General features: G+C 47.6%; 1 protein-coding gene across 1 annotated transcript; it reads left to right on the forward strand.

The window, feature by feature from the left end:
• Window positions 1-2,872: 2,872 nt before the first annotated feature.
• LOC146182388 (osmotic avoidance abnormal protein 3-like) lies at window positions 2,873-25,562 on the forward strand. The gene is made up of 15 exons (XM_084575943.1): window positions 2,873-2,947; window positions 3,877-4,032; window positions 5,572-5,857; window positions 6,323-6,550; window positions 10,344-10,756; window positions 12,300-12,344; window positions 12,970-13,134; window positions 14,438-14,562; window positions 15,316-15,360; window positions 16,299-16,414; window positions 19,017-19,126; window positions 20,232-20,496; window positions 23,411-23,499; window positions 24,893-24,962; window positions 25,243-25,562. The coding sequence occupies exons 1-15, from the start codon at window positions 2,873-2,875 to the stop codon at window positions 25,560-25,562; spliced, it is 2,508 nt and encodes an 835-aa protein (XP_084432069.1).

Consider the following 25,562-nt stretch of genomic DNA (forward strand, 5'->3'; position numbering starts at 1 on the left):
GCGTTGGGAATATGAAGTGCAGAAGCTCGGCTGCATGCGCTAAGGTGTCCTGGGTATGAAGATATTTGGTATATTTTCTTTGCGCTGTTTACGCATCAAAGGGGCCAGAATTTTCGGGGTGCGGATGCATACAGAAACTTCTGCGCAGTCACATCAGCTAACGTTATGATTTTGTCGGATGAAACTAGTGGACGTCTAGAGTGCGTACATTCGGGCGGCTGCGTCACGAGGAAGCGCCACAGTAATTCTATGGGCGAGAGCATGCATCCCCTAAGCTTTTACTGAGGATAGCAAACAACGAACTGATACATTGTACTGTTCCCGGGGAAGGTGACTTCACCGACGGCGGTTGTGATGAACGGTAACCTGTCGCGTGGCTGTTTTCGAGATTGAGGAGGCTCATTTACATAAAGTAGTTACTACACAGTTGTCCTCTGGTGGCGGGAACCGATCTCAATAAAATATTAATGCCGATATTCTTCTTCAAATTCATCTAGGCGACAGTATAGATGAATCAAAACATTGAGGAACATAATAAAGGCAGCACAAGCGGAAGACCGTTGGCGTCAGAAAAACTACAGAACCACAGCTGCAGTAAGTAGCCTTGCTTTACAAAGATATTCTCGTTGTCTTCTTTTGAAACACAACTCATTCAGTTGTCTTCCCTGCATTTCAAACATATTGTCACGATATTGGCGACTAGGGCTAGGTTATCAGAGCCGGTGCAGGTGGAATTACACGGTCCAAGCTTTAGGTACGTCCTTCTAGTCCGGAGCCGATTCACTTCGTCCTTTTTCCCCGAGCGCCACTTCAACGTCTTTCGCTCCGAGCGCCCCCTGGCATTCCTCCCTCCTTAAGCGTGACGCACACGGCACACGTGCACACAGGTGGACAAAAGCAAACGAAAAAAAAAAAGTTTGCAGATGCCGTCTTTCAGTTACCGCGTAAAATACGGCTTCATGCATAGGACATAAACTGTCTCTAGACGAGGTAGCCGACGGCCTCTCTGCTCTGGGCCATCTGGGAAGACCTCATAGTTAACGTCGCTGAGGCGCCGCAAGACTATATGGTCCGAAGTAACGGCAGATCAGCTTTTCTGATAGGCCACGGCGTCGAACAGGAGCCCGCACCCACACCTGGTCCCCGGTGTTGTAGGAAGCTTGTTTGTGGCGGAGGTTGTACCGGCGTGAATCCTTATCCTGTTGCTGGGCGATGTGGACGCGTGCTAGTTGGCGTGCTTGCTCAGCATCTTGGGCAAAGTGTTCGGCGTCGGTAGAAAGCTCGGTATCTGTTTCGCAAGGGAGCATTGCGTCCAGCATCGTCCGAACCTCCCTGCCGTAAACTAGGCGAAACGGCGTGAAGCGTGTCGTCTCTTGGACTGCCGTATTGTACGCGAATGTCACATATGGTAGGATAGCATCCCAAGTCTTGTGCTGGGCGTCGACATACATCGCCAGCATGTCCGCAATGGTCTTATTAAGCCTTTGCGTCAGCCCGTTGGTCTTCGGATGGTAAGCAGTAGCTTTTCGATGCGCCGTACCGCTGAGATGAAAAACTTCGGCCATCATTTGTGAAGTAAAGGCAGTCCCTCTGTCAGTAATAATACAGGTCGGAGCACTGTGCCGCAGCATGATCTGGTGTACAAAGAAATGGGCAACCTCCGATGCTGTAACACTAGGTAACGCTTTGGTCTCGGCATATCGAGTCAGGTAGTCTGTGGCGATGATTATCCAGTGGTTGCCCCCGGAGGATCGAGGGAAAGGACCGAGAAGGTCCATGCCGACTTGATCAAACGGTGCGCGTGGTGGTATTATGGGCACGAGAAGGCCTGCAGGCTTTGATTGCGGAACCTTCCGACGCTGACATTGCCGACAGCTCTTAACATAGCGCTTAACGACAGTGCTAAGGTTGGGCCAGTAGAATGTCTTTCGTATTCTAGCAAGTGTGCGAGTATAGCCCAAGTGGCCAGAAGTTGGTTCATCGTGGCACGCGGAAAGGATTTCCTCTCGCAGAGCCGCGGGTACCACGAGGAGGTAGGTTCTCGATTCGGATCTAGAGCTGTGCTTATAGAGTACACCACTTCTCAGGCAGAAAGTTGAGAGGCTCCGAGAAAAGCACTTAGGTATTGTGGCTGGCTGACCTTCTAAATAATCGATCAGGGCTCGTAACTCTGGATCAGCACGCTGCTGATGAGACATATCTGAAGCATTAACAGCTCCGAGAAAACTGCCAGAGAACAATATTGATACAGACGAGGTAGAAGCAAGCAGTGGTGCGGGCTGGAGCGCTCGCGCTGGGCCCGCCGCGATTCATGAAAATTACCTCACACTCATTGGACATTATTTCTGTGTTCTCTGTTCTGTGTAGTCATAGGCTTGCCGCCCCGTAAAAATATAAAATAATGTAACTTTCATTATTTTGGATCAAATCCAGACGTCACTTATGTATTTCATGATTTAGGAGATGTTACCAGGATTCTTGTATAAATAACACACTTAGCGACGCCATTTTATAAATGTGCAGTCCGTGAAAAGCTATTCAACGAGCTTTCCGATGCACATTTTTGACGTCAGATATTTTCAGATGCATTGCTGACGAAGCAAATTGATGACAACGCCCTTGAATTTCGATATATAATATTGCCTTGTGGAGATGAACCACAGACACTCTTCATCCGGTCTCCACAAGTATATTTTGGTGGGACCCGCTGTGCCAGGAGGCAACGGGACAGCGAACCGCCGGCATTCAGTCCTGCAGCCTGTTCCTTGCTGTATAACGCAGAATTGTTTTCAGAGAAAGAACGCACGCCAAAAGCTGCTCAGTGGCTCTACAGCCTTTCTCTCGTCGTTCTACTTTTTTGTATAATTTAGCCATGGCGCAGGAGAGCGTCAGGGTCGTGGTCCGATGCCGTCCCATGAACACCAAGGAGCGGGAGCAGAAGTGCCAGGTGAGCCATACACGAAGGCTGTTTGTTTGTTTTCTTTCCGTCCGTCTTTGTTAGTTATTTAGTTAGTTAGTCCGTTTTTTGTTTGCTTGATCATCTGGCTGCACTTTTGAAGCGCTTTTAGTGTAGCGTACACAGCACACACGATAAATAATTCCAGAAATTCAGATAACTGCAAACGCATAATACATTATAAGTCAACAACTGATTGCTGCGGACAAGATATATTTATGCATTCAATATCACACACTGTGATGCAACAAAATCAGTCACAGTCAACCGCTAGTGATATATGTTTAAGGTAGCACCATTCACAAAAAAAAAAAAAAGTAATGGGTTTGTTTACGAGCCATGGGCTGCACTCGGCTCAAAGTCCAGGGCCGCACTTTTCACATAGGGCATAGGAAAACACTTTGAGAATATTGCTTATTGGCAGTGGTCGTTGGACTGGTAAAACACAATATACATCATAATTGAGGATGTGTCAGGCGCTAAACAGTCATCTTAAACAATTGAGACATCGAGTTTGAATCTGTCTACTGGTCAAGCACTGCCGGTATGGGATCAAAGCGACAAAAGATACATGGGCTGGATGGATGTACAAGGACGGGGTTGAAAGGTTACATGAATTTGTAAACGCAATCTATCAACTGAAGTGTATTCCATTCAAGTGGAAAAAGGGAAGGAAACAAATACGTGACTTTAGCTTGATAAAAAAAATCATGCAGCACATGCATCTTTGTCTAAAATGTTCCAAATAGCCAAATCACAAGCACTACTTGCGATCAAAGGGGCACAGCTTAAGTATACTGATTAATCGATCAATACTTAGTCAGGTTCATCGTCACTGACACCTGTATCATCTGTTCATCAATGTCAATATCAACGGCTTTAATAACACGACATCTCAAATGGTGGGTGGCGTGGCGCAGAGCGTGGTGAAGATCGACAGCGCCGCGGGCCAGTGTACCCTGACCAACCCGGCTGACCGGTCGGCGCCGGCCAAGTCTTTCTGCTTCGACGGGGCGTACGACGGGGATTCCACTACGGAGCAGATCTACGATGACATTGTGTACCCCATCGTCGAGGCGAGTACCTGCGGTAATAGGCGTTGCACGCTTGACAGCAATAGAGAGATTTAGCTTACCGTGATCCACGATCCGCCACCGTGACCCGCTACCATGTGTGGGCTGATTGGTCCCGACGCAGCAGGTCTATGTGCCGACATCTAGTATGTGACGCCATCTATCGGCGTCAAGGAATCTGGGCATGCGCAGTGGAATGCGCGGCGGATCACGGTAGCGGATCGCGGATCATGGTTAGCTAAAACTCTCTAATGTTCAGGCGCAAGTGAAAAGGACATACCATGGAAAAGTGCTACGTGTATTGCTGCTAGCATCCAGTATCTTCTTTACTAAGTTCGTGCTCTATTTTGCCAACAGTCCTCTCAATCGCGTACCAACGAACCTAACTAGAAGTTTTCTTAAGAGTTTTTCCTGTGTTCTTAGTACGCGGTGTTCGTTTCGCACCAGGAACTCCTCTTAAGCATGTTGTAACCACACTGCTGACGTTCTGAAGGTATTCGTTCCGTATTCCTCGTACTCCTGTGTACGCGGAATTCTTCTCAAAGCGCATATTAGCTAAGGTAGGAAGTAGTCTTCTTAACGGGCTTTATAAGTGTTCTCTTTAATGATTGCGCGTTCTCTTTTTTCGCCAGGATACTCTTCCCAAGCGTTTTAGCAATCAACGCAACTACTCCTAAGCTTACTTGATTTCTTCCTATTCTGCCGCAAGCTTTCCTGGCTGACAGTGCAGATAGGTCATCTGCAGTCCTCATATATTAGGTTGCGGAACAACATTTGATTTGGATTCTTTAACGAACCACAAAATCTGGTCTTGCTCCACTTCTACATTCTCGTCTTCCCTGTCTTTTTACCCTCCATGCCTGCTTCATCGCTTCACTCAACGCGAGTGAAATGTCAGCTCCCAAGGTCCACTGCCTCGGAAGGCATGCAGAACGTCCGTGCGGCAACACACATTCTTTTCGCATTTTATCTATCGAACTCCCATGTAAAGCCTTCTAGACAACATCTTGACTCTGCGCTAACCTCCCAACATCCGTCTCTATCCCTATCAAATAATAATGACGAGCTTAGGTATATGTGCATGCCTTCTACAGGCAGATTTTCTGTGCATTGTATTCTCGGCATAAAGTTTGTGGTTAACTGCGAGTTGCCCCAATTTTTCTGCTGTCCTTCTAACGTTGTTTCTTCGCCTATAATCGCATAATGTTTACTACAAGTGGTGCAAGCTCACGCAGCTTACACGGGAAGTCTCTTGAAAGCCAGCGCAAATAAAGACAAGGACGACACAGATGTAGACAGCAAGGATGACACAGACGTCCTCTCTGCATCTGTGTCGTTCTTGTCTCTATTTGCGCTGTTTTCAAGAAATTGCTACCAACTAGCCGAAAGCAAACATCTCTGACACGGGAAGGGTATAAGCGGTTGTACCTGACATGAGCTACGTGTTATGAACATCTGCATCCAAAAGTTGCCGACAGTGCACACGCAGAACGCGAGAATTATTTCCATGCTCTTTCCGTTCGCTTGACGGACGAATTGCAGAGTGTCAGCGAGGGCTACAACGGCACCGTGTTCGCGTACGGCCAGACAGGCTGCGGCAAGTCCTTCTCGATGCAAGGCACTCCACGGGTGCCTCAGCAGAAGGGCATCATCCCGCGCTCGTTCGAGCATGTCTTCGAGGCCATCGCCACTGCCGACGCCTCAAAGTACCTGGTGCACGCCTCGTACCTCGAGATCTACAACGAGGACGTCCGAGACCTGCTGGCCGATGACCCACGCAAGAGACTGGACCTCAAGGAGCACCCGGACAAGGGAGTCTATGTGCCCGGTAAGTGCTGGAATGGGCGAGGCGTCCACTGCGACTGAGAAGACGTACGGGAAGGCCACATAATAAAAGGGAAACTAAGGTACGGGTACGAGGCATGTCGCAGGGGAGCATTGACTGTGGCGTTTAGTTGCTAAGCCCGGCGGTTGCGGAATCGAGCCCGGCCTCTTAGGCTACATTTCGATGCTAGCGATAGGTCCAGGAAAGTGGCGGAATGTTCTGCGCCGGTGTGCCTGAAGCTAAATACAAAGAGTACAAAATGATCCTTGCAGTCTGCGATACACCGTTCGCTCACATGTTGAGGGGCCGGACTACCGGATTCCCGGAAAACTCGCGCTCGCGCTAATGTCTCACGTACACGACAGCAGCTTCAAAACGGAAGGTCTCCCTTTATTCTATATCTACAGATCCTTGCAGGTAGGGGGAAAGTGTTGCTAATTGATGACTATGACATCATGCTCTCCGCAGGCCTGTCTCTTGTTCCGGTGCATGACGTGGCCTCCTGCGAGGCGGTCATGGAGCGCGGCTGGCGCAACCGCTCCGTCGGTGCGACGCTCATGAACGCGGACTCGTCGCGCAGCCACTCCATATTCACCATCCACCTGGAGCAGATGGAGCTCACCGGAAGGAAGAGCATACGCACGGGAAAGCTCAACCTCGTCGACCTGGCCGGCAGCGAACGCCAGACCAAGACCGGTACGTTCAGTTGGCGTAGCCTATATAAAGCTTAGCGAGCGGGTACTCCAAATTAAAGGGACAGTTTCACCCAGTTTCTTCAATGGGAGCTGATTTGTTGGAAATTGGATTTTAAATGAGACACTATTTGCCGGCCACTTGATTAAAAATCCTAACGTTTGGGCCCGAAGGGACTCAGTGATCGCGAGAAAAATATATATGTATTCCAACGTCGCCTCAAGGATCCGCGCGGTGAACTGTGTGGACGTCACCGCTGTTCACTTGCAATAAGACGCGTTGGCATCGACACATATGTCAGGATATATTTTACACTTTCTATCTTATTGAAGCTCTGTTACATTGAGAGCAGCCCATTCTGTTTCATTAGAACGCGGTAGACTGTATGCTTAAATTTGCTCCCGGGTCCTTTGTTCACACAGCGAGTAGCCGCGGAAGCGACTGGTTGGGATTTGACAGCATGGGACATTGTGGTAGTAGCGAGTCTCACACTGACAGAAATGGCCTGCTGGTTGCCATTCCAAAGAATCTCTCTCATTTGGGAGAATTGTCGGGGTGTTACAACGAGAAGCAGGATGGAACAGTCGTCGAGTGGCTTCCATATGCCACTGATTGGAGGAGTCGCTTTGCGACCTCATACGCATGGCTGGACAATCGCATAGCTTCTACTCCGTCACTGTACGTTCACGACGAATCAGTCGCGCGACGTCTGCGATTCGCCAGTGTAAACAAGCTTTTAACGGGAACATTTGTAGGACTTAAGCAGGTCAATGACCATGGGGCACCTGTATTGTTATCCTGTTTCTGTGGAGCATCTATTGTGTCTCTTATTTATACATAACATGTGCAATAATAACTTAACCAGCAGGAAGAAGACCTATCCGACTTTCCACAAATCAGCCCTATCCAGTCTACAAGCTGACGCTACATTACCCTGAAAACTTGACTGTAAAGGTTGACTAGGTAGTGTTGCAGGCCACCTGCCAATCCATTCCAATAAGGTGTTTAGGCTCAGCAACGTGAATGGTACTTGAAGCTCAAGTCGTAAAATTAGAACTGCTGCCCACGTATGCTAAGCAACTTCACAAAGTGAGGTAAAGAGAAAAGCATATGTTCGTGAAAGAATATCTAAAAAAGGTCGGCCTCACTGAGCGACATATAAGTCGTTATTCGAAACAATTTCTTTGAGAGTGACAGTGGTTTTTTGTTCTAGAGTTCCAAAAATGGTTTGCTCACACGGCTCTGAACGAACAACAGTCAAATTTAAAAAAAAAACCTCGCTTCGCAGGTTTTTTTTTTTTTTTTTCGACGTAAAATTATTGTGCTGCCGAACAAAGGTAAGCTTTGCGGGCGCCGCTGGCGGGTGCTTCCCGCTTCCAGCAGGCTTGTATGCTCTCTTAAGCGGTAACAGATCGGCTTGCCAATTTGTCCAACTTAACATGACGGCTCCGTAAATTTCGATCGCCTGGGATCTTAAACGTGCACTAATTCAACAGCACACGCGTGCCTTGCTTTTCAAAATCGTCCGCAGCAGCCAGGATTCGACCCCGCATGCTCGGACAGAGCATACCAGCGCCCTAAGCATCACACCACCATGAGGGAACCACTGAGCAAAGTAATCGAGGCCTCGAAGGGTCAGTAATTCTGCCATGCCTGTATAGCATTCTTTTTAAAGTGTGTGAAGCTTTGTGATTATTTGACGTAATTTCGAATTTCTCTACTCGCGGATTTTCATGGGCGACGGCCGCCTCCTCTGTGCATAGGCAGTGTGGATGCATACAGCCGACCTTATGAAGACTCTCTTCCTGGACCCTAATATGACGTCAACTTTGTGCGTACAGCAGAAATTTAGAAATGTAACCGCAAATAAGGATGCTACTCAGCAGATTTTATAAGGTTAAAGTGACGTAAATAGAAAGCCAACGTGACTTTCTCTCCGCGTTGATAAACGCATCCTACGAACATGACCGGTTTTCAAAAAAAAAAATTAAATTTACGAACTGAGTGTTCTTTATGAAGGACAACTTAGAGAGGAATCGACTGAAATTTGCTTACCTGGAGGAAAAGATCATATTTGTTCACCTATTATTTGCAGTGATTAGTGTATAAAATCGTTGAGTATATAATATGCCTTTTTATTGTAAGCTGTACGTTCTATATTTTGAAATACGTGCTGCTCGTTTTGTGCTCAATGTATGTACGTCAAAGTAGTCACAAGGCCCGCAAAGAAATGCCCTTGCTGGGACTCGTCGATTCGCTAGTGTTCCTGATCACTGTAGTCGCGCTGTTTGCAAGAAAATGGTGAACTCGGAAATGAGCGTACAACAAACCATATCGACGAGATAGTTTGTTCACTCAAAATTTTCCAAATATTCCAGTTCCCGTGTTCGTAATTGCAAGGTACCATCTGTTACTGTAGTGGGTACTAACACTACGCGTGGGTTAGCCTTTTGTGATAAGCTACATAGTGCTTTCGAATACGGCCAGTATAGCTTCCATATTTTGCTATTGCGTTAGCTTAGAAAGCCTTGTTTAAGGTTCTATATTTGTGAATTTTTTTAATTTTCTTAGAGGGGAAATCCAGTATTTCTTCTAAACACGAAGTTTAACAATCTTCACCGAGCACAATTTTTGCTGAGGGATTTTAGCCCGCAGGGACGTTTGAGAGAAGTGGTATAAGACACTGATCGAACAATCCAAGAATCCATGCTACATGGTGTTAGGTTTGGGTCGCGAGCCTGGGTATCGCACCGCTGCCACCAATTGATAGGTTTGGCGCGCGTGCGCCTGGGTAGCGTACCGCTGCCAGCAGTTATTACGTGCGGCGCGCGGCCCCTTGGTAGCGTTCGCCTGGCGGCTCCGTGGACGGCGGACGGCATGAATGGTTCCAGCAAAGACGAGGCGTCTTTTAACGAAACAACCTTTACTACAACATCGAGAAGATACGGGCAGAGAAGCTGACCCGGAGAGATTAGACACTCTCACACAGCTGGTGTCTAGCGTCGTCTCAACGGCGCGTCAAAGTAGTCTCTGTCGCAGCGGAGTCTGCCGCTGCTTTATATAGGCATGCCAGTTCACTGGGAAAGGGTAAACCCTCACAGAAAATGGACCGCCCAACACGTCTGGGCAAGATGGGATGACTCAATCGCAGATGGTCCGAACGCATCTCCTCCACCTCCTGCAGACGGGCGAGGGCGGCGCACTCTCTCACGAGCTCCAGGCTTGGCCGGCGTTTGCACACACACACACGCGCGCACACACATTTGGTGCGTGGCAGGATCACGTCGAGTCTTGCCCGCGGAAGGAAGCGTTGCGCGGCCGATGAACGGCGTCGAAATGGCCGATCCGCTCGCGGTTCTGCCTGTTGCTATGCGGTGGCCGCGTCAGCTGTCCCACTTGTCGGTGGAGAAACGTAACAATGGTTTGATTTTCATCTGTATAAAAAAGCCTTTATGGCTTTCTTGATGATGAAAAGCCTTGAAAGGTGAAGGGTAGGGTTCTTCTCAGCTTAAGCAGAATGAAAACTCTAACTGAGGAGTAAAAGCTCCGCTGCAGGACTGGGAAGCAAAGTAAGCAACATGTCTGCTTACTTTGTTTCTCAGTCCTGCTTCTCAGATGATTTACGTGGACGTGGCGATCAGGAAACAGCGATGAAAAACAGCGCGTAACGACATTTCAAGAGACAAGGCTGTAAGATCAGCTACCTAACTGAAGAGTAAGGTTCGATGAGTCAAGAGAAACCTTAGGTGTAAGGGGCCTGCATTTTCACGACTCACGCGCCTACATGTCCGCGCAGGCGCTAGCGGCGAGCGGCTTCGTGAAGCGACCAAGATCAACCTGTCCCTGTCGGCGCTGGGCAACGTCATCTCAGCTCTGGTGGACGGCCGCAGCAAGCACATTCCGTATCGGGACTCGAAGCTCACGCGGCTTCTTCAAGACTCGCTGGGTGGCAATACGCGCACCCTTATGTTGGCGTGCATATCACCCGCGGACGCCAACTACGACGAGACGTTGAGCACTCTGCGCTACGCCAGCCGCGCCAAGAACATCCAGAACCGGCCGTGCGTCAACGAAGACCCCAAGGACGCCCTCCTGAGGGAATACCGCCAGGAGCTGGAGCGCCTAAAGCAGCTGCTCTCCAGGGGCTCATTCAGGGCGCCGCCGTCAGCAACACCGCCAGTGTTCGCCACATCGGACTCCACCGCTGAAGTGTGCGACGGTAAGGGGAGCTGCATTCGTGTGTGATATGCTTGTTGGACCCTGAGTAATGAAATGGGTTTCACGCATCTTACTATGTTCCTAGGTTTACGAAGCGAGGCCGGAATTGAAGGCTATGAGAAGGCCTGATATAGGCCTCGGGAACTCTGTACACAGCATTAGTCAGCAGTCTCACTAAAACTATATAATTTGACACAAAATAGGGTACCGTCTTTGCCAAAAGTTGCCAGGCTGCGTGTTCCGCTTCTCAGTCGGGTAGTAGAGAATTCGTACCACTTTTGAAGCTGTAAATTGGTGCAAAGTAAAGGCGACCTCCAGTCGTAATTTCTTAACAAGTTGTGATCCTCTGGGAATCCATGTTGACTTTAGAATACAAGCGAGAAGCAAAACATGCAGCCTAGTTACTCCTGGCAAAGACGGTACGTGGCTAACATATTGGATGCACTATTGTATCGAGAACGTTATTTCAAAAGTCGTTTTCATGTTGGCCCACAAAAATGAATCAGTTTTTGCTGATTTGAGGATTATTTATTGTTAGTGAAAGCACCGTGGGTGGAAGTAATGATCAATGATGCTGGTATCATGAAGGTGACTATCTTCATGCATTTTGTTTTCTCCTACAGGCGTGAACCCAAGTGTAGAACCTTATCTCAGTTTAAAAGTGATCGCATTGATATTGGTTCTGACCACACATATCAGTGCTCCGACCCGCGCTATTGTCCACTTCGACTTTTTCCCAGCGAAATAGGTTCACGTAATAGTTATGAAAAACAGTATTTTCAGTCCTAGGCAAAGACATCTCTCAGTGAAAACAATACAGGCTTGACAACTAGTGCGCCGTATCATGCACATAACTGAGAAACGCTTGTTTTACTTACGTGGCTTGGGTCAGGAAGCTTTATATTTAGGTCTTCTTAATAGGTCCCACAATGCTGAAACGGAACACACGCGAGAACAATGGAAAATACTATGCAATGCTATAAGCAAATCTGCCCTCTCAAATAATCCTGGCGGAATGAAAATTCCGATTTAAATGTTTGTTCACAACTTCCACAAATCCCAGTGTGCGTGCACAGTCATAGAGGATGCGAATTAACGTCAACGGTCACGCATCGGACGTACCAAACTAATTCTTCTTTTGCGAAGCCTCAACAAAAATAAGAATAAATAAACAAGCAGAAACGCGATATGTCAGGAGCAACATCTTGGGACGGCGGAATACCAAGTTATCATCAGTACACGTGCAACTTCCCTTCATGTCATTTTGAGCTTTACGAAGGCCTTGCAGTGCACTGTAGCACGTGGATATAGGAATCAATTTCTCCGTCGTGCGGCCCTGTGTCAAAATGCCGTTTGTTTTTCCTGCATCCCTTCCCCAAGTGCGATTTCTAGGTGTTCAAATTTCGCTTTTCTGTGAGGTAACACCGGAAGCGAATTTTGAAAGGCTAATCTAGAAAATAATATATGGGCAGTCACTCCTTTCAGACTTATTTTGATTATGAATGCAGTCTTTCTTTTCTGTTTTACAGATCAGCCTGACAGCACCAGCAGCAGTGAAGCTGTCAACCAGCTGAAGAACGTAAGTACCTCTCAGTGAGGTCCAGCTGCTGTTCGTAGAGAAAAGAAACAGGTGAAAAAAATGACTGACGATTACTATGCTCGTCGATGCGAAATTCGAGCTTTGTTGCTATTGTTGAAGTATTTAAACCATTTCGACTGCACACAGGACACTCGCCGCTTCGAACGGCTGCGGGCCTCTGCTCCCCCGTAGCGTTTTGCAACAGCCTTCCAGGGGGAGCATGATCCTCGACCTGTTCTCCTTGTGCTGCCACCAGTCTCCGCTACACCCTGTTCTGCTCTCTTCCTCATGCTTTCATCATACCCTTCTCCTCCACTTCTCTGCTAGTGTTTCCTCTGTTCTCTCTTCACATTTCTAATCGCACTCTTGTAAATATATCCTTCTACTTTCACCATCCGCTGCGTTCTTCCTTCGCTCGCTTTCATCCTCCGCAATGCTCCTCATTCGCTATGATGGTTACATCGCTTGTGACAGCCTTGTGTCCCTAGCTCGTATTTCCTTCTTGTGCCGCTCTTTCGTCTACAACAGTCAAGCGTTAAACATGACATCTAACGTGAGTGCTCGGCCGGAAGGAATGGAACCAGTTTTACCAGAGCTACCGCAATCATACGTGGCTGCTGCGCAGGACTACGAGGCGCAGATGACCGAGCTTCGCAACAAGTACCGCGAGGAACAGGAGAGCCGGGCCAAGCTGATGATGGACGTCGAGCAGATGCGCAGTCAGTTTCAGGCGCAGATGCAGCAGCAGCAGGCGGAGCAACAGCAGCGCACTCAGGAAGCCTCGCAAGAGGTAAGTATAGTCATGGGTCATAGTCATGAGAATCTGGCCTTATAAACAGAGAAATGCCTTGACAGTCAAAGAATCAACTTTTCTTTTTCGGCACAATCTGAATGAATTTGTCGTTTATGTCTCAGGGTAATTCAGGGCTGAGGAACCAAGAGAAAAGAATGGGGAACGTTCTTATCCATATGTTCATTCTCCCGCATCCGTGTAACCTTTGCTATAGATTTCACACACAGCTAGCCGACACCGCTACCATAAAGTTACTTTGTCGGTGACGCAACTAAGTCAGCCCAGCGAATAGTATACACAATGTTTCCAGAAAGGTTGCGTCATGCAAAACTGAATTTGTTGTTTGGAGTACTCCTATTTTTGATGTGTGTAGGATGGGCAGCCCAAAAGAGGAAGGAAGAACTCCGGACAACTCTTTTATGTAAATTAACACATGAGCTGGAAATCGTTAGCGCTTGAATTTTTATTCTAAGCTTCACAAGAGAAACTCGCAAGAGAAGTTGTAGCAGTGATAGGGTGTTTTTGGAGCTCTTCAAAAGTACCTGTCCATTGTTAATATATTTGTTTATAATCGTCGCATTGAGTTTGGGTCGAACAACGATTCAATGTGCGTAACACATTCATGAACATAATTACGAAGCATGTACAACCATTCAAACCTTTAACTGGTGCGTGCGACGGTGACCTTCTTTGTGCCGCTGCACTTTTGGGACAGATCAAACTTGCCGAAAGGACAAGGTTAGACGAATGGTTTGGTTTTGGTTCTTTGGGGGTTTAACGTCCCAAAGCAAGTCAGGCTATCAGTGACGCCGTAGTGGAGGGCGAAAGAAATTTCGACCACCTGGAGTTCTTTAACGTGCGCAAACATCGAACAACACACGGACGCCTTGATGTTTGGTGCGCCTATGCTTAGACTTCATCCTTTCGCAAGCTAGTACATTTATGCGCAGAGGAGTACAGAATAGGCTGATGTTGCGCAGACTAGTGAAATGTTTGGGCAACTGTACATTCACATAGCAGGCCCACATATCTGACTCCAAGCTCAGTCCGCGCAATTGACTGCAAGATAAATTAAGGGCTACGGGGCACAGTTCTCTCCGTTTGGATGAAAGTACAGCCACGGCGGGGAATAAGAGAGAATGCACTGGAAGTGGATCAAACTAAAGCCTTGAATTCTGGGCTAGCGGTGCATTGCGACCATGGTTGTTCCACTCTATCCCCTGTATCCGAGACGACAGCTCTTCGACGTTAAAAAAAAGAAAAAAGAAATAAGAGTAATGTACCGCCCTGTTGTGCATAGGTGAACAACAACCATTTGAACGTGGACGACCAGGAAACGACGGGGCGATGGGCCGAGCCAGTTGGATCACCCGAGAAACCAGCGATCCGCGCGCCCAATGCATCGCCGTGTTTCGGAAGCCAAGAGTGAGCACGTCTTCACCTTATTACACGCAGTGCAATGAATGGGGTGCACTTCTTGTTGCGAAAAATTTCGGCAGTATTAGCGGTTGTTTGGACAGGATTGAAGAACCAGATACAGCTTGCAGGCAAGAATATGCATAAAATCGAGATAAAATTGTCCTACCAACGTAACAATAGTGTGTAGATAGAAGAGAGAGAAAAACAGGAGCCTTTGGAACGGTTTGGTTTGTGAGGTTTAACGTCCCAAAGTGGATCAGGTTATGAGAGCCGCCGTAGTGGAGGACGTCGTACATTTCGACTACCTAGAATTTTTTAACGTGCATTGACAACGCACAACACACGGGCGCCTTCCTTTTCGCCTCCATCGAATAGTGGCCGCCAAGCTGGGGATTCGATTCCACATCTTTTATCACAAAATTCTGGCGCTCCAAACACTGCACCAACACGGCGGGACGCCCTAGGAATAGAAATAGAGAACATTTTCTTTTGTCTTGTGCTTGCCAAACATTCTGTAACTAACTTTTTGCTCACGCAAACTAATCAGTATGCTCGTGAGAGCACGAGAACTGAAGCCACGTACTGAACAAGTATGAGAGAATGGAATTTTAATGAGAGCCCGGAGAGTTCCGGATAGAGGATGATTTGTTTAGGGTTATGAGTAGTGGCTAACGTTTTTGTACAAAATGTAGGCCTTTCATCGCATGTGGCTCTAATACTCTAGGCAGTGACTGAGACTGTCCTTTCGGCATTCCACAGGGACCCAGCGAGCCTCGCCCAGATGCAAGCAAGGGCCCTCGAACGGCACGTACACTTTTTTTTTTTTATTCCTCATAGCATTCTTTTTTCTATCGGCATGCGTCGTCCCCACTCGCACCAACGCGGTAGCGTGCCTGTTGCACTTTGCGAATAACAACTCGGCGCAGAAGTAAGCACACGTTGTCAGAATTGTCTAACAAAACTGCATGCTTGGGGCACACTATGTCTACAATCGACTGTTTCTCACTATCAGCATCTACTCCCACCCCCCTCCAGCCACACGCCAGCACAATGAGAACACTTACTGTTCAACCCGGACAGGGTAACCAGCGCGAGCTGGTGTACCAGCTTCCTAATCGGGCAAAACTTTATCACTCCTAAAAACTGTGCTCCTTCCTAATCATCTCACAGATCTGATATTCAAGAACATCTGCCCAGAAAGGTGGAACACCATAATGACTGATGAAGCTATAATAAGTTACAAATCACATTGCAGCGCCGAAATTTCTCAAAGGAGGCCCGCCAACCAATGGCGTTCGCAGAGGAGAACCTCCCAGCAAATGAGCCATGAAGCAATTTCCCCCTCTTGCCAGTACATGACGAAGGACATTGTGTTTGCTAACTGTGCTCAGTCCCCAGAAGAAAGGAAAGAAACTGTTCAGCCTTGTGAGACGTGGACAAAGGCTGGTGTACTTCCCCTTTGAAGGGGAGCAGCGTTGAGCATCGACTCCATTGGGTGGAAAGCCTCCTTTGAGTGCAATTTGCCGCTCCATTCTTGCCTTGTAATTGACTGTAAGAGGTTTGTGGGAGTATGGTGGTGGAGCCTTGCGAAGAACATGGCTGATAGAATTTGATTGGGACGATCGTTCGTCCTCCAGGGGACGCGACCGATCTAGTGATAACCATCATCACCATCATCTTGTATATCTTTTAGCAATTTATTTGGCCTGCACCCGTCACCGGGGCTTCCGATCTGTGCGCAGGCTGCAAGAGCTGCAGGGCCGGATGTTAGGTGGTGAGAAGAAACACGACGCCGAGCTGAAGGCGAAACGCGCTAAGCGGAAAAGCTTCGCCGAGAAAAGGATTCGCGCATTGGCAGGTGAGGAAATTAGGGGGCTGAACCTTGTTGTTCAGTAGCCTCCAGAGCACACTACGCTAGAGCACGGCTTTCTCTGTGCGCGGCTCATGGGCAGAGCTAGGCCACGAGAAACAGGGTAACAAAGAACGAGCGCCCAAGCTCCAACAGTTGCAGAGTACATTGTTAAATTTGTTTTTTTGTTTTGTGCGTAGACTATTTGCTAGTTCACCGGTGCACCCGTTTTGAGCACAAAACCATGCCAACACTGGGACCCTGCTAAGGCACTCAGTGCAGGTTGTTTGTCGTAGTGCGTTGTAACTTTTATGCATGGAGGGTTAGTATTTTTGAAGCGTGGCTAAAAGGTGTTGAAGGAAAAGGCCAGGTCGGCCTCTTCCTCAGGTATCTAAAATTTTCACTTGGAAATCGGAAAAAGCATTGTTTTGGCACAGCGCTTGTTCATCATTATCATACTTCAATTGCATTTACCATTGGATTTAAACAATGCGAGGGGGGACCCGAAAGAATCCGAACTTCCGATCTGACGCCTCATGTAGGTGTACAGGCTCCTAAATCTTTAGCTGGGGTGCCTGGCGGCCGCATTTTCGGTGATTCTGTGCGTTACCGAGGAGTGAACCTACGAGACGTCCAACTGCAAGCAAGGGCTTTGTAAGCATTTGCTTAAGCTTGATCCTGTGACAAGTTTTATCCGCGCTAAGGCACTGGAGCACAAAATATGTGGCCATCGAGCACGGCAGTCAAAGATTTGAACGGCTTTACTTCCATATCCAACCATTATGTGTGGTATACTGCCCTCTGCTGTCAATGCCTTGGTGGAAGCCACCGTAGAAGCAAGTCGTACTGGCATTGCTTTGTTTCAAAGGGCTGGAAGTCCATACAAATGTGAAGTTTTCAAGTGTGACCATAATCACCGGCTTGCCTGCTTCAATTTCGGTTTTAGTTTTGTAAAACCTTTCAAACAAACCCTCAGAAGCCTTCAAGGAACAAGCCATGAGCAGTACTAAGGTCTACGACTGTTGTTGTTCATGCAATGGCGGCAGAAAAAGGATTAGGATGAACTTAGTTCGGGTCGGCCTTCAACCAGTGTGTCGGGACAGGCCGGAATTTTGATTTTGTTCGGGAAACATTGAACAACGATGATCTAATGACAGTCAGCAAGTTATCAGAGGACGCAGATGTTATATATTTGAAATACATGACAACCAATTTTGACTGGAATATTTCAAATGAGGCGCTTTGCAGTGAACAATTCATCCCCAGACTGCTGACAGGAGAACAAAAACAAATCCAGTTGTTAATTACTGCAAAATTTAAAAAGGAAATCACTGCAGACTTAACTTTAACAGGAGATGAAAATTGGTTTTGCGACTACGACGCGGAACCCAAAACGCATTGTTTAAGAAAATGACCCGCGAACCGACGCAAACCAAAAGAAGAAACGCAAGTTCAGTCACAAGTCAAAATGATCCTGGTCCTCTTTTTCACCTTCTTGGGCATTTGTCTATCTTAATATTGTCTCAGCTGGAGAACGAAATGAATTTATTAAAAAGGTTAGGCGCCGGGCTGGACAGATGTTTCATTAAGAGCTTTTACTAAGATTTTTAAAGCGCTTGCGAGGGAACATTCGAAGGAAGCGGCGAAATCCGTGGTGGAGTGGTGAATGATGCTTTCCTCACGGCAATGCCCTCACAAGCACTGCGCTGAGTGGGTGGTGGTGTCAGATATCGCAACGATGGGCTGTCGCTCCCCGCCCACTATCTTCAACGTAACTGAAATCATACGATTTTCCTTATTGTCCAGGAAGGAGAAAAAAACAAAAACAGGAAGGATGCTTAAGCTCCGCCTTTAAAAGTTCAACGCGATAGCGTTTCGGGCCCCGTTCGCTGTCCTTAAACTCTAACGTTTTTACGAGATGGACAGATGTATACTGCTTTGAATTGGGCGGCGACTCGCGCCATCTATTGCGGCACCGGCGAATGATAGAAGGAATTTTTCAGTGAGCGGCGCATCGCAGGTAAACAAAGCGGAAGTGTTCTTTGCTACTCGCTTAACTATTACTTCCGTAATTAGTTTCTTTCTAATGTGGCACATAAACATTAGCTGTCAGTCATAAGCGTATGCATACCACCTTTATTCGTAGACAAGCAATGCAGTTCTGTGGCGGAGTGGTTGCGCGCTCTCCTCGCAGTGCTTAGAAGCCGTGTTCGACTCCGCGGCTTTCCACTAATCTTTTATTGTTTCTTTACTTTCCTCTTATTTTCGCGTTACAACCACTACGCCGACACCGGATTTTCTGCGACACGCGGGGCCCTTAAGCTCTCGCCTTACAATTGGAGGTTCAACCTTTTAATGATGAACCCGTCGCAAATTCAGCTCTCCAGATATCGCCCGACAGCATCACAAGAGAACAATTCAGGGGATCAAACAGTGTAAAAATTGAATTCACGGATACTTTGCAGCTTAAGAGTACTTTGAAAGGGGTGAATTTGTTTTTCACGTAAATGTAGATAATTTTCTTTTTCCGTAAAGCTCAGTTATTTTTCAGTCCACCCTCGTATACGCTCTTAAAGATCGCACGCGTATACTCACACGGTGTCATCTGCAGAGGCGCTTGCCAAGGTGGACGACGAAGATCGTACCATGCTGCCCGACTACGACGACATCAACGCGGAGCTCAAGGTCAAATCTTCGATGATCAGAAAGGCCAAGCGAAAGGTGAGTGCTCTCACGCCTATATGCGTCTTCGGCTCCCGGCTGTATTCATCATAGCGTCGAAGCATAATATTAAAAGTACAGAACACAGGCACAATGAAGTAGATAATTGATAGTGGCACTGCGCACATTATATGCATGTCGCCTGATTGCCCGCTAGTTTTCCGCGTGTTTCGCGACATTTTCAAGTTTTCCACCTTTGTAACTTTGTCGTGCTGTAAAATCTTATCGATATGATATGCAGAATTTAGTCAGTGTATGAAAGAAAAGTTTAACTTTAATTTAGCTTCGGAACGTCACATCCAAAATGCACAATAGGGATCAACTACTATAGAGACCTTGTATATCAAAGAGATTCTACCAAATCGAAATACTGTATCGACAAAATTCAGACCACTGCATACTACTTCACAGATCATTGAGGCAGTCTTCGTCTTTGTCAAGCAAAATGAATTAAAGAGGTGTAGACATGGCTAGCTTTGACAGCATAGTAAAGAGCAGAGACATTACACTGTCAACCAAGATCCGTATAACTCGTGATATGGTCTTTATAGTTGTGATTTAATGGATGCGAGAGTTGGACTGCGAAGAAGGCTGACCGCCGAAGAATTGACGCGTTTGAATTGTGGTGCTGGCGGAGACTGCTGAGAGTTCCTTGGACGGCCAGAAGATCAAATCAGTCGATATTGTCGACCATAAACCCTGACCGCACATTGGAGGGTCAAATTCTAAAGTTAAAGCTCAGCTACTTTCGTCATCTGATGAGAAGAGAGGAGTCGCTGGAGAAAGATTTGGTGTTGGGAAAGGTTGAGGGTCACTGGAGAAGGGGTAGGCAGCGAACGCGATGGTTAGATGGCATCCTCGAGGCGCTGCAGATGGAGTTATGTGATGTTAGGAAGATAGTGAGAGACCGGAAAGCGTGGCGTGATATGGTCTATAGGGTTACGAAGAGTTGGACACGACTGAACGACTGAACTTAACTGTATCTCATTGCTAAACATACAGACACCGCAACAAGCTCAGCCAGGGAGACGTACCTTCGTTACGTATATCCTGGCACAGCCCAGCTAAGACCCTGCCAATTTTTTGTCGCCGCTGCCTTCCGCAGATCCAGACACTGGAGCAGGAAGTCCGTGACCTGCAGAGCGAGTTCGAGACAGAGCGTACCGACTACCTGGAGACAATTCGTCGCCAGGACCAGCAACTGCGGCTTCTTTCACAGATCCTGGAAAAGGTGCAGCCCTGCATACGCCGCGACTCCAACTACGCCGATCTGGAGGCCGTCAAAGCACAGAGCGTATGGGACCAGGATGCCCAGCGATGGAGGCTGCCGGAGCTTACTGTGCAGCAGACAAAGTTGCCGCCAGCCGCCGGTGAGGGTACACTAAATGCACCTCAAGATCAGTGCCCCACCTCGCTGTTAACCGTTAGTTGCTGCTGAGAGATCGCTGCCTCATTGCTACACTCGCTAACGCCACACGCAGCCACTGAACCCTGGGGGGTGTATCGAGCTCGAGGCATAGTTTGACGGACTGCCGAACACTGCCCATTGAGAAGAACAGGAAAGGCACTGTTCAGAGGAGTACGCTACAGTACTGCGCGGTACTGAAACGGGGATGCAGGAAATTTACGGGGTCTCAGCGGAGCATCAGAACAAGAGGATCAGCTTGGCAGGCTTCTCGAACCGAACAGCCCGTGTCGTGCGTGTGCACCAGCACGCGCCGTTCAACTTTATTTTCATTCGCCGGATGGGAACGCTGATCTTAGCGCCTCCGCGTTACAGCGTCGCTATGCGCTACAAGGACATAGATTAATTAAATAGTTTATGACAGGGAAAGTGAGAAGGTAATGGAAAGGGAGGAGCAGAAGGATAGTGGGAGGGCAAGCCCGAAGCTGCTCCGGTTTGCTAGCTTGCATTTGCAGGAAAGTGTAGAGAGAAATAAATCATAAATAGCAATTGTACGACAAAATTATGCTTATAGGACACAAGGATTAGGTGTTGATGGTTCCAATTAAATGCTGCAAGACTAGTATCGATCATTTGAAATGCGATAGAGACGGGACGGACTGACGTAAACGCGCTTACAGATGTTAACTACTTTACTAGCTAGTTAGTGCCGGTTAGTGCCTTTCTGTTCATCCATCGGGTTTCCTGTGAGGTACAATGCTTCTTGACAACTAGGCAATTTGTTCAACATTCATCAATCATCAATAAGCATACGTCAACGCTTACATGAGAGCAGTTTTTCTCTTCGAAATGAACCAGACCTGGAAGCCGGAAGTAAGTAAAATTATGCGGTAACGAACAGCACATCTACACATCTATATTTGATCTATCGTTTAATGAAGGCTGTAATGACGTCGCGTCCAGAGATCTTGAGCATAAATCTTTTTCAGGAAGAAAACTGAGTCAAATCACGTTTATGTATCGATCGATATGAACCAAATCCACTCGTGATTGTCAACTTGAACATCATAAGTGAGACAGCTTCGAGCGTGATTTCAGTTACTGTTCCTTCTCTAATGCTACTTCATAACGAAACGCCAGGAATATATGAAGAAATTGCTGGGAGATCTGAACGCCTATAGAAAACCATGCTGAAGGTAACATAGCCCGCCATGTAAAAAGCAAGGATGCATGTTTTCTGCTTTGATATCCAAAGTATTTCTTCTGTGTTGGACTAACAAAGTGCTATTAGTGATTGTTCTGTTAATTTGTATCCTCCTTGCGTCTCCATTTTATTCCTAGTCATGATTTTAAGAGGCTACAATAAAGTGAACAAACTCAAGTTTCCACAAATTATACACTTTTTGTCCGTTGCCGAAGTGGGAACGCAGTAAACAAAGGCTCTCACATCAGCGCTTGCTACTAAAGCCTGCAATTCGTACTTGTATGAGTTTGTGGAAGACAGGAGTGCCCTTCATGACGAAGAATAAATGTCCTAATTGCCTTTTCTGCTGAATTCCCACCATAAGCATTTTGGGAGTTGTTTTCACAAACGGAAGCAGAATTAGTACTACAGAAATATGGTTTTCGGAAAAACGCTAAGGACAATCTATCTTCATATAAGAGGGAAATGAATTGCTGTCTTGCTAACGCACAAAATATATTTGCCTACTTTTTCAGTACCTGAAGACTTCGAGCTGTTTTAACTTGTAAAGTGCATCACAGCGCTGGGGTTTATGCACATATACGCAACATTCGAGATTTCTGGTTTCTTGTTTAGCTGCAACAACTATTTTGGTCGATTTGGCTCATATCTAAACTAAAACCCATATTGATGCCTTCGACAGAAGAATTATTAAGTATTGTTTGGGTTACAACGCCAGGACCAAAATCAATGTGATGTATTTCAGGCAAAGTAAGTGCGATGATGTGTTTTTTTTTTATTTAATACATGAACAGCCACCCAAATGTTTAACTGGCGTGCGTAACGGCTACAAAGGAAATAAGCTTCGAAAAGTACAAGTATAAGCAAGGGCTGAGCAAGTCCTTAATCTTGCCTTTCCGCTAAGTTGTATCTGCAGGCGCAGGAGCACAAAAAAGGCGGCCCTCGCGCACGCATGATTTGGGCTGTTGTACCCGACAATTTTGCCTAATGCCACTTCCGTGTCACTATAGGCTTCCAAGGAGAAAAAATATTGGAGAGGTTCAGCTGTCCTTGAACCAAGTTTTATGTGAGTAAGCCATCAGCTGCAGCCGCAGTCGCTGTGGCGGCTTCGATCTCGGCTCGCTTCCGCTCTTGGTAAGCTTCTTGGCAACTGGCTAGATTAGTTTATCGTTGTTCAGTGATCTCGGCGGCATGTCAGGTACGTCTGCTGTCTCTGGCTTTAGCGAGAATGTCTTGCCGAAAAGGTATCTTCGTTGGATATTCGTATTCGGCCTGACACTTGCGCTGAAGCGAACGCACAGGCGTTTTCGGCGCACTGGAGAGTGGCGGTTGCGGTTGAACCGTTACAGTTGGCAACCCTGCGCCAGGCGGCGGAAATTTGCCCCCTCATTCTTCAGCTGCGTGGCGGGGCAGCTTTTTACTATAGTGAACTAGAACACTTTATCTTTCACTACTGAGGACACCCATGCGTAGAACGCCATTCGTCCGGCCCGCCCCCTGTCGTGAAATCTACGAAGCAGTGTGCAAGTAGCGGCTGCGCGCTCAAGGTCACGACGGCGAAGATGAATGGACATAGGATACAGGGTAGTAAAGCTTACGCTATAAGAAAGAGCTGTCTCATACCGTGGAAGCTAACTGCGTCGGCATAGATCAGTGCTTCGTTTCTTCCTCGCAGGAGTGCAGCTTGGAAGCAGAGTAACGCAGAATGGCAGTGATGGCACCAGCCTCCTCGCTACCACATTTCAAGCGACATCCCCGAGAAATGTGAGTGCACGCTTACATGAGCTATAGTAGATAATAATTGATTACGTAATAAAAGAAAAGGCTATTTCAGGGGCCTCCTGTCGAACAGTCTGCTGCTTGCCTGGGGTAGCCGCTGAAGTGTACTGATGTGGTTTCGTGAGGGTATTTTTTCAGTTAGAGTGAACATCTGAAAGGATTATATGCCATTGCATTTTATCGACGGAGTTCGTGGTTGACCATCTGCAGCTTGTTGAAAAACGTGACCTGGGCCCTTTATTTTTTACAGCGACAGCCTTTAGAGGCACATTTTCTGGCTCTCTGGCATGGTTGGCGTAACGAGGACAAAAGAGGAGCCCGCCACAGTACGGATCTGCGGCGGCGTCTGCTCACAGCACTGAGAACTTTCGTTTGCCCTCTTCGCTTCTGTACGCCAGGGAGGGCAGCACACGGTAGCTCATCGTAGTAGGAACACTAGCTCCCTTCCCTGTTTTCTATCTCGAGGAAGTGTTTACAGGTGTGCTATATCAGTGAACGCTACGTTCAGCCAACCTAAGGGGGTCCCAGCAGTGTTACTGCTATAGTATCGCTAATGGGGTAATAATTTTCCTTGCTGCCGTGGGTCACTGTTTTGAAAGCATTAGCCATACAGTTGTAGTTACCGTAGTTAAACATATATACCGCATGACGGTGCTAAAGCTTCCTATCGGGTGCCGCCGCTCAATCTCACGGTATAATGGCATGATAACTGGATGCCGAATTTATTGCAAGAAGTTGCAAGCTTTCTTGTTTTTTGCGGTCACTGATTTAAGAACATTAGCGATATAATGGCGCAATCTCTATGGGGGTGCACATAGCGTCCAGCCCGTCGTATTTCGTAATCGAGAACTCCGCCGTGACTACACACAGGACGCAGCGCCCGGGGCGGGACCGCACCGGGCGCGGTCCAACAGGCCCAACAAACTAGCTCACAAGAAGTTCTCTTAGTCCATCGCAAAAATTTCGGAGTTAGCTTCATAGGCACCGAAGGTGCCGGCGATTAAAATGACTACTCTGCCTTCTTCCCTCAGCTCATGCGGCGAGCAAAAGAATTCAAGGGAAAACGTTGTGGCTGCGCCTCGCCAGTGAATACCACACGCGTTGTTTATTTTCTGTGTCAATATACCTGTTTGCCAGGCAGTCAGCGCAATATTTTGTTCACCTATATTTGTACAAACTGCCGCCTCCGTTTCAGGAACCTATACTTAATTTGTATGCTCAAAACCGTTCGTTCTAAACATTCAAGATATTTACCTGCAACCTTGCAAGTCGTTTCATAGTTCCTTTAAAAGAAAACGCATCATGCAGCAGGCAGCTATAGTGAAAGCTGATTGACCAGTAAGTTATTCCTATTTTTGTACTTTTTATGCTTTTGCAGAAGCCTACCATCAGCAGCGACTTCGTTAACAGCATATTCAAGAAGCCACATCGACAAGAAGAACTACTCAGTGAGTATCGCCAGTATTCAATGACTACGGCATAGCTAGGCGTGCAATGAACCCGCGACATGACCATAAGTGGTTTTGCTCCCCGATTATAGCGACGGCCGCATCGAGCCCCGGATGTAATGATACGCCCATGTCTGCCTGAGGCGAGGAGAGTACCAGTATTGGTCAGGGCACGGCGTAGAGGGACAGTGGAAGGGACGAACCTTTGTTAAGACTAAACGAATTATAGAGAGGTACTAAAATGAGGGGTCCTGAGCGAAAATATTTTTATTCCCAGCAGATGGCACTAGGGAATGCCAGGCGAGCAACACCGCCAGGGCTGCGGCGACTCTGGGCGGCTTAATGCGTGCTCGACAGCTGGCGGCCCAGCTGCACAAGGGTGCTGCGGCTGATATACGGGCCACCCGCTCGCTACCTACCACTGGGGTGGGCAAGCAAGGTGCTTGGTTCCCACCCGTGGCCGCCGTGGCGGACGACGAGCCATCGCCGCCGCGCAGGCCTTTGCAGCTGGAATCGCTTAATCTGGACGCTGGGATTCGCTGTCAGCCGTCCAGAGCGGGTGCCCGGTTGGCCGCTGAGCTGCTGGAGTGGCCCGCATGA

Source organism: Amblyomma maculatum, chromosome 8, assembly GCF_055883805.1.
Source record: "Amblyomma maculatum isolate TAMU_Amacu chromosome 8, ASM5588380v1, whole genome shotgun sequence".
NCBI classification, from domain to species: Eukaryota; Metazoa; Arthropoda; class Arachnida; order Ixodida; family Ixodidae; genus Amblyomma; species Amblyomma maculatum.

Excerpts from the sequence above, each read along its gene's own strand:
- LOC146182388 (XM_084575943.1), top strand. The coding sequence starts at position 2,873 with ATGGCGCAGGAGAGCGTCAGGGTCGTGGTCCGATGCCGTCCCATGAAC. Across the intron at positions 10,757-12,299 it reads CATCGGACTCCACCGCTGAA|CCTGACAGCACCAGCAGCAG; the intron begins GTGTGCGACGGT and ends TTTACAGATCAG. Across the intron at positions 20,497-23,410 it reads AAAGTTGCCGCCAGCCGCCG|GAGTGCAGCTTGGAAGCAGA; the intron begins GTGAGGGTACAC and ends TCTTCCTCGCAG.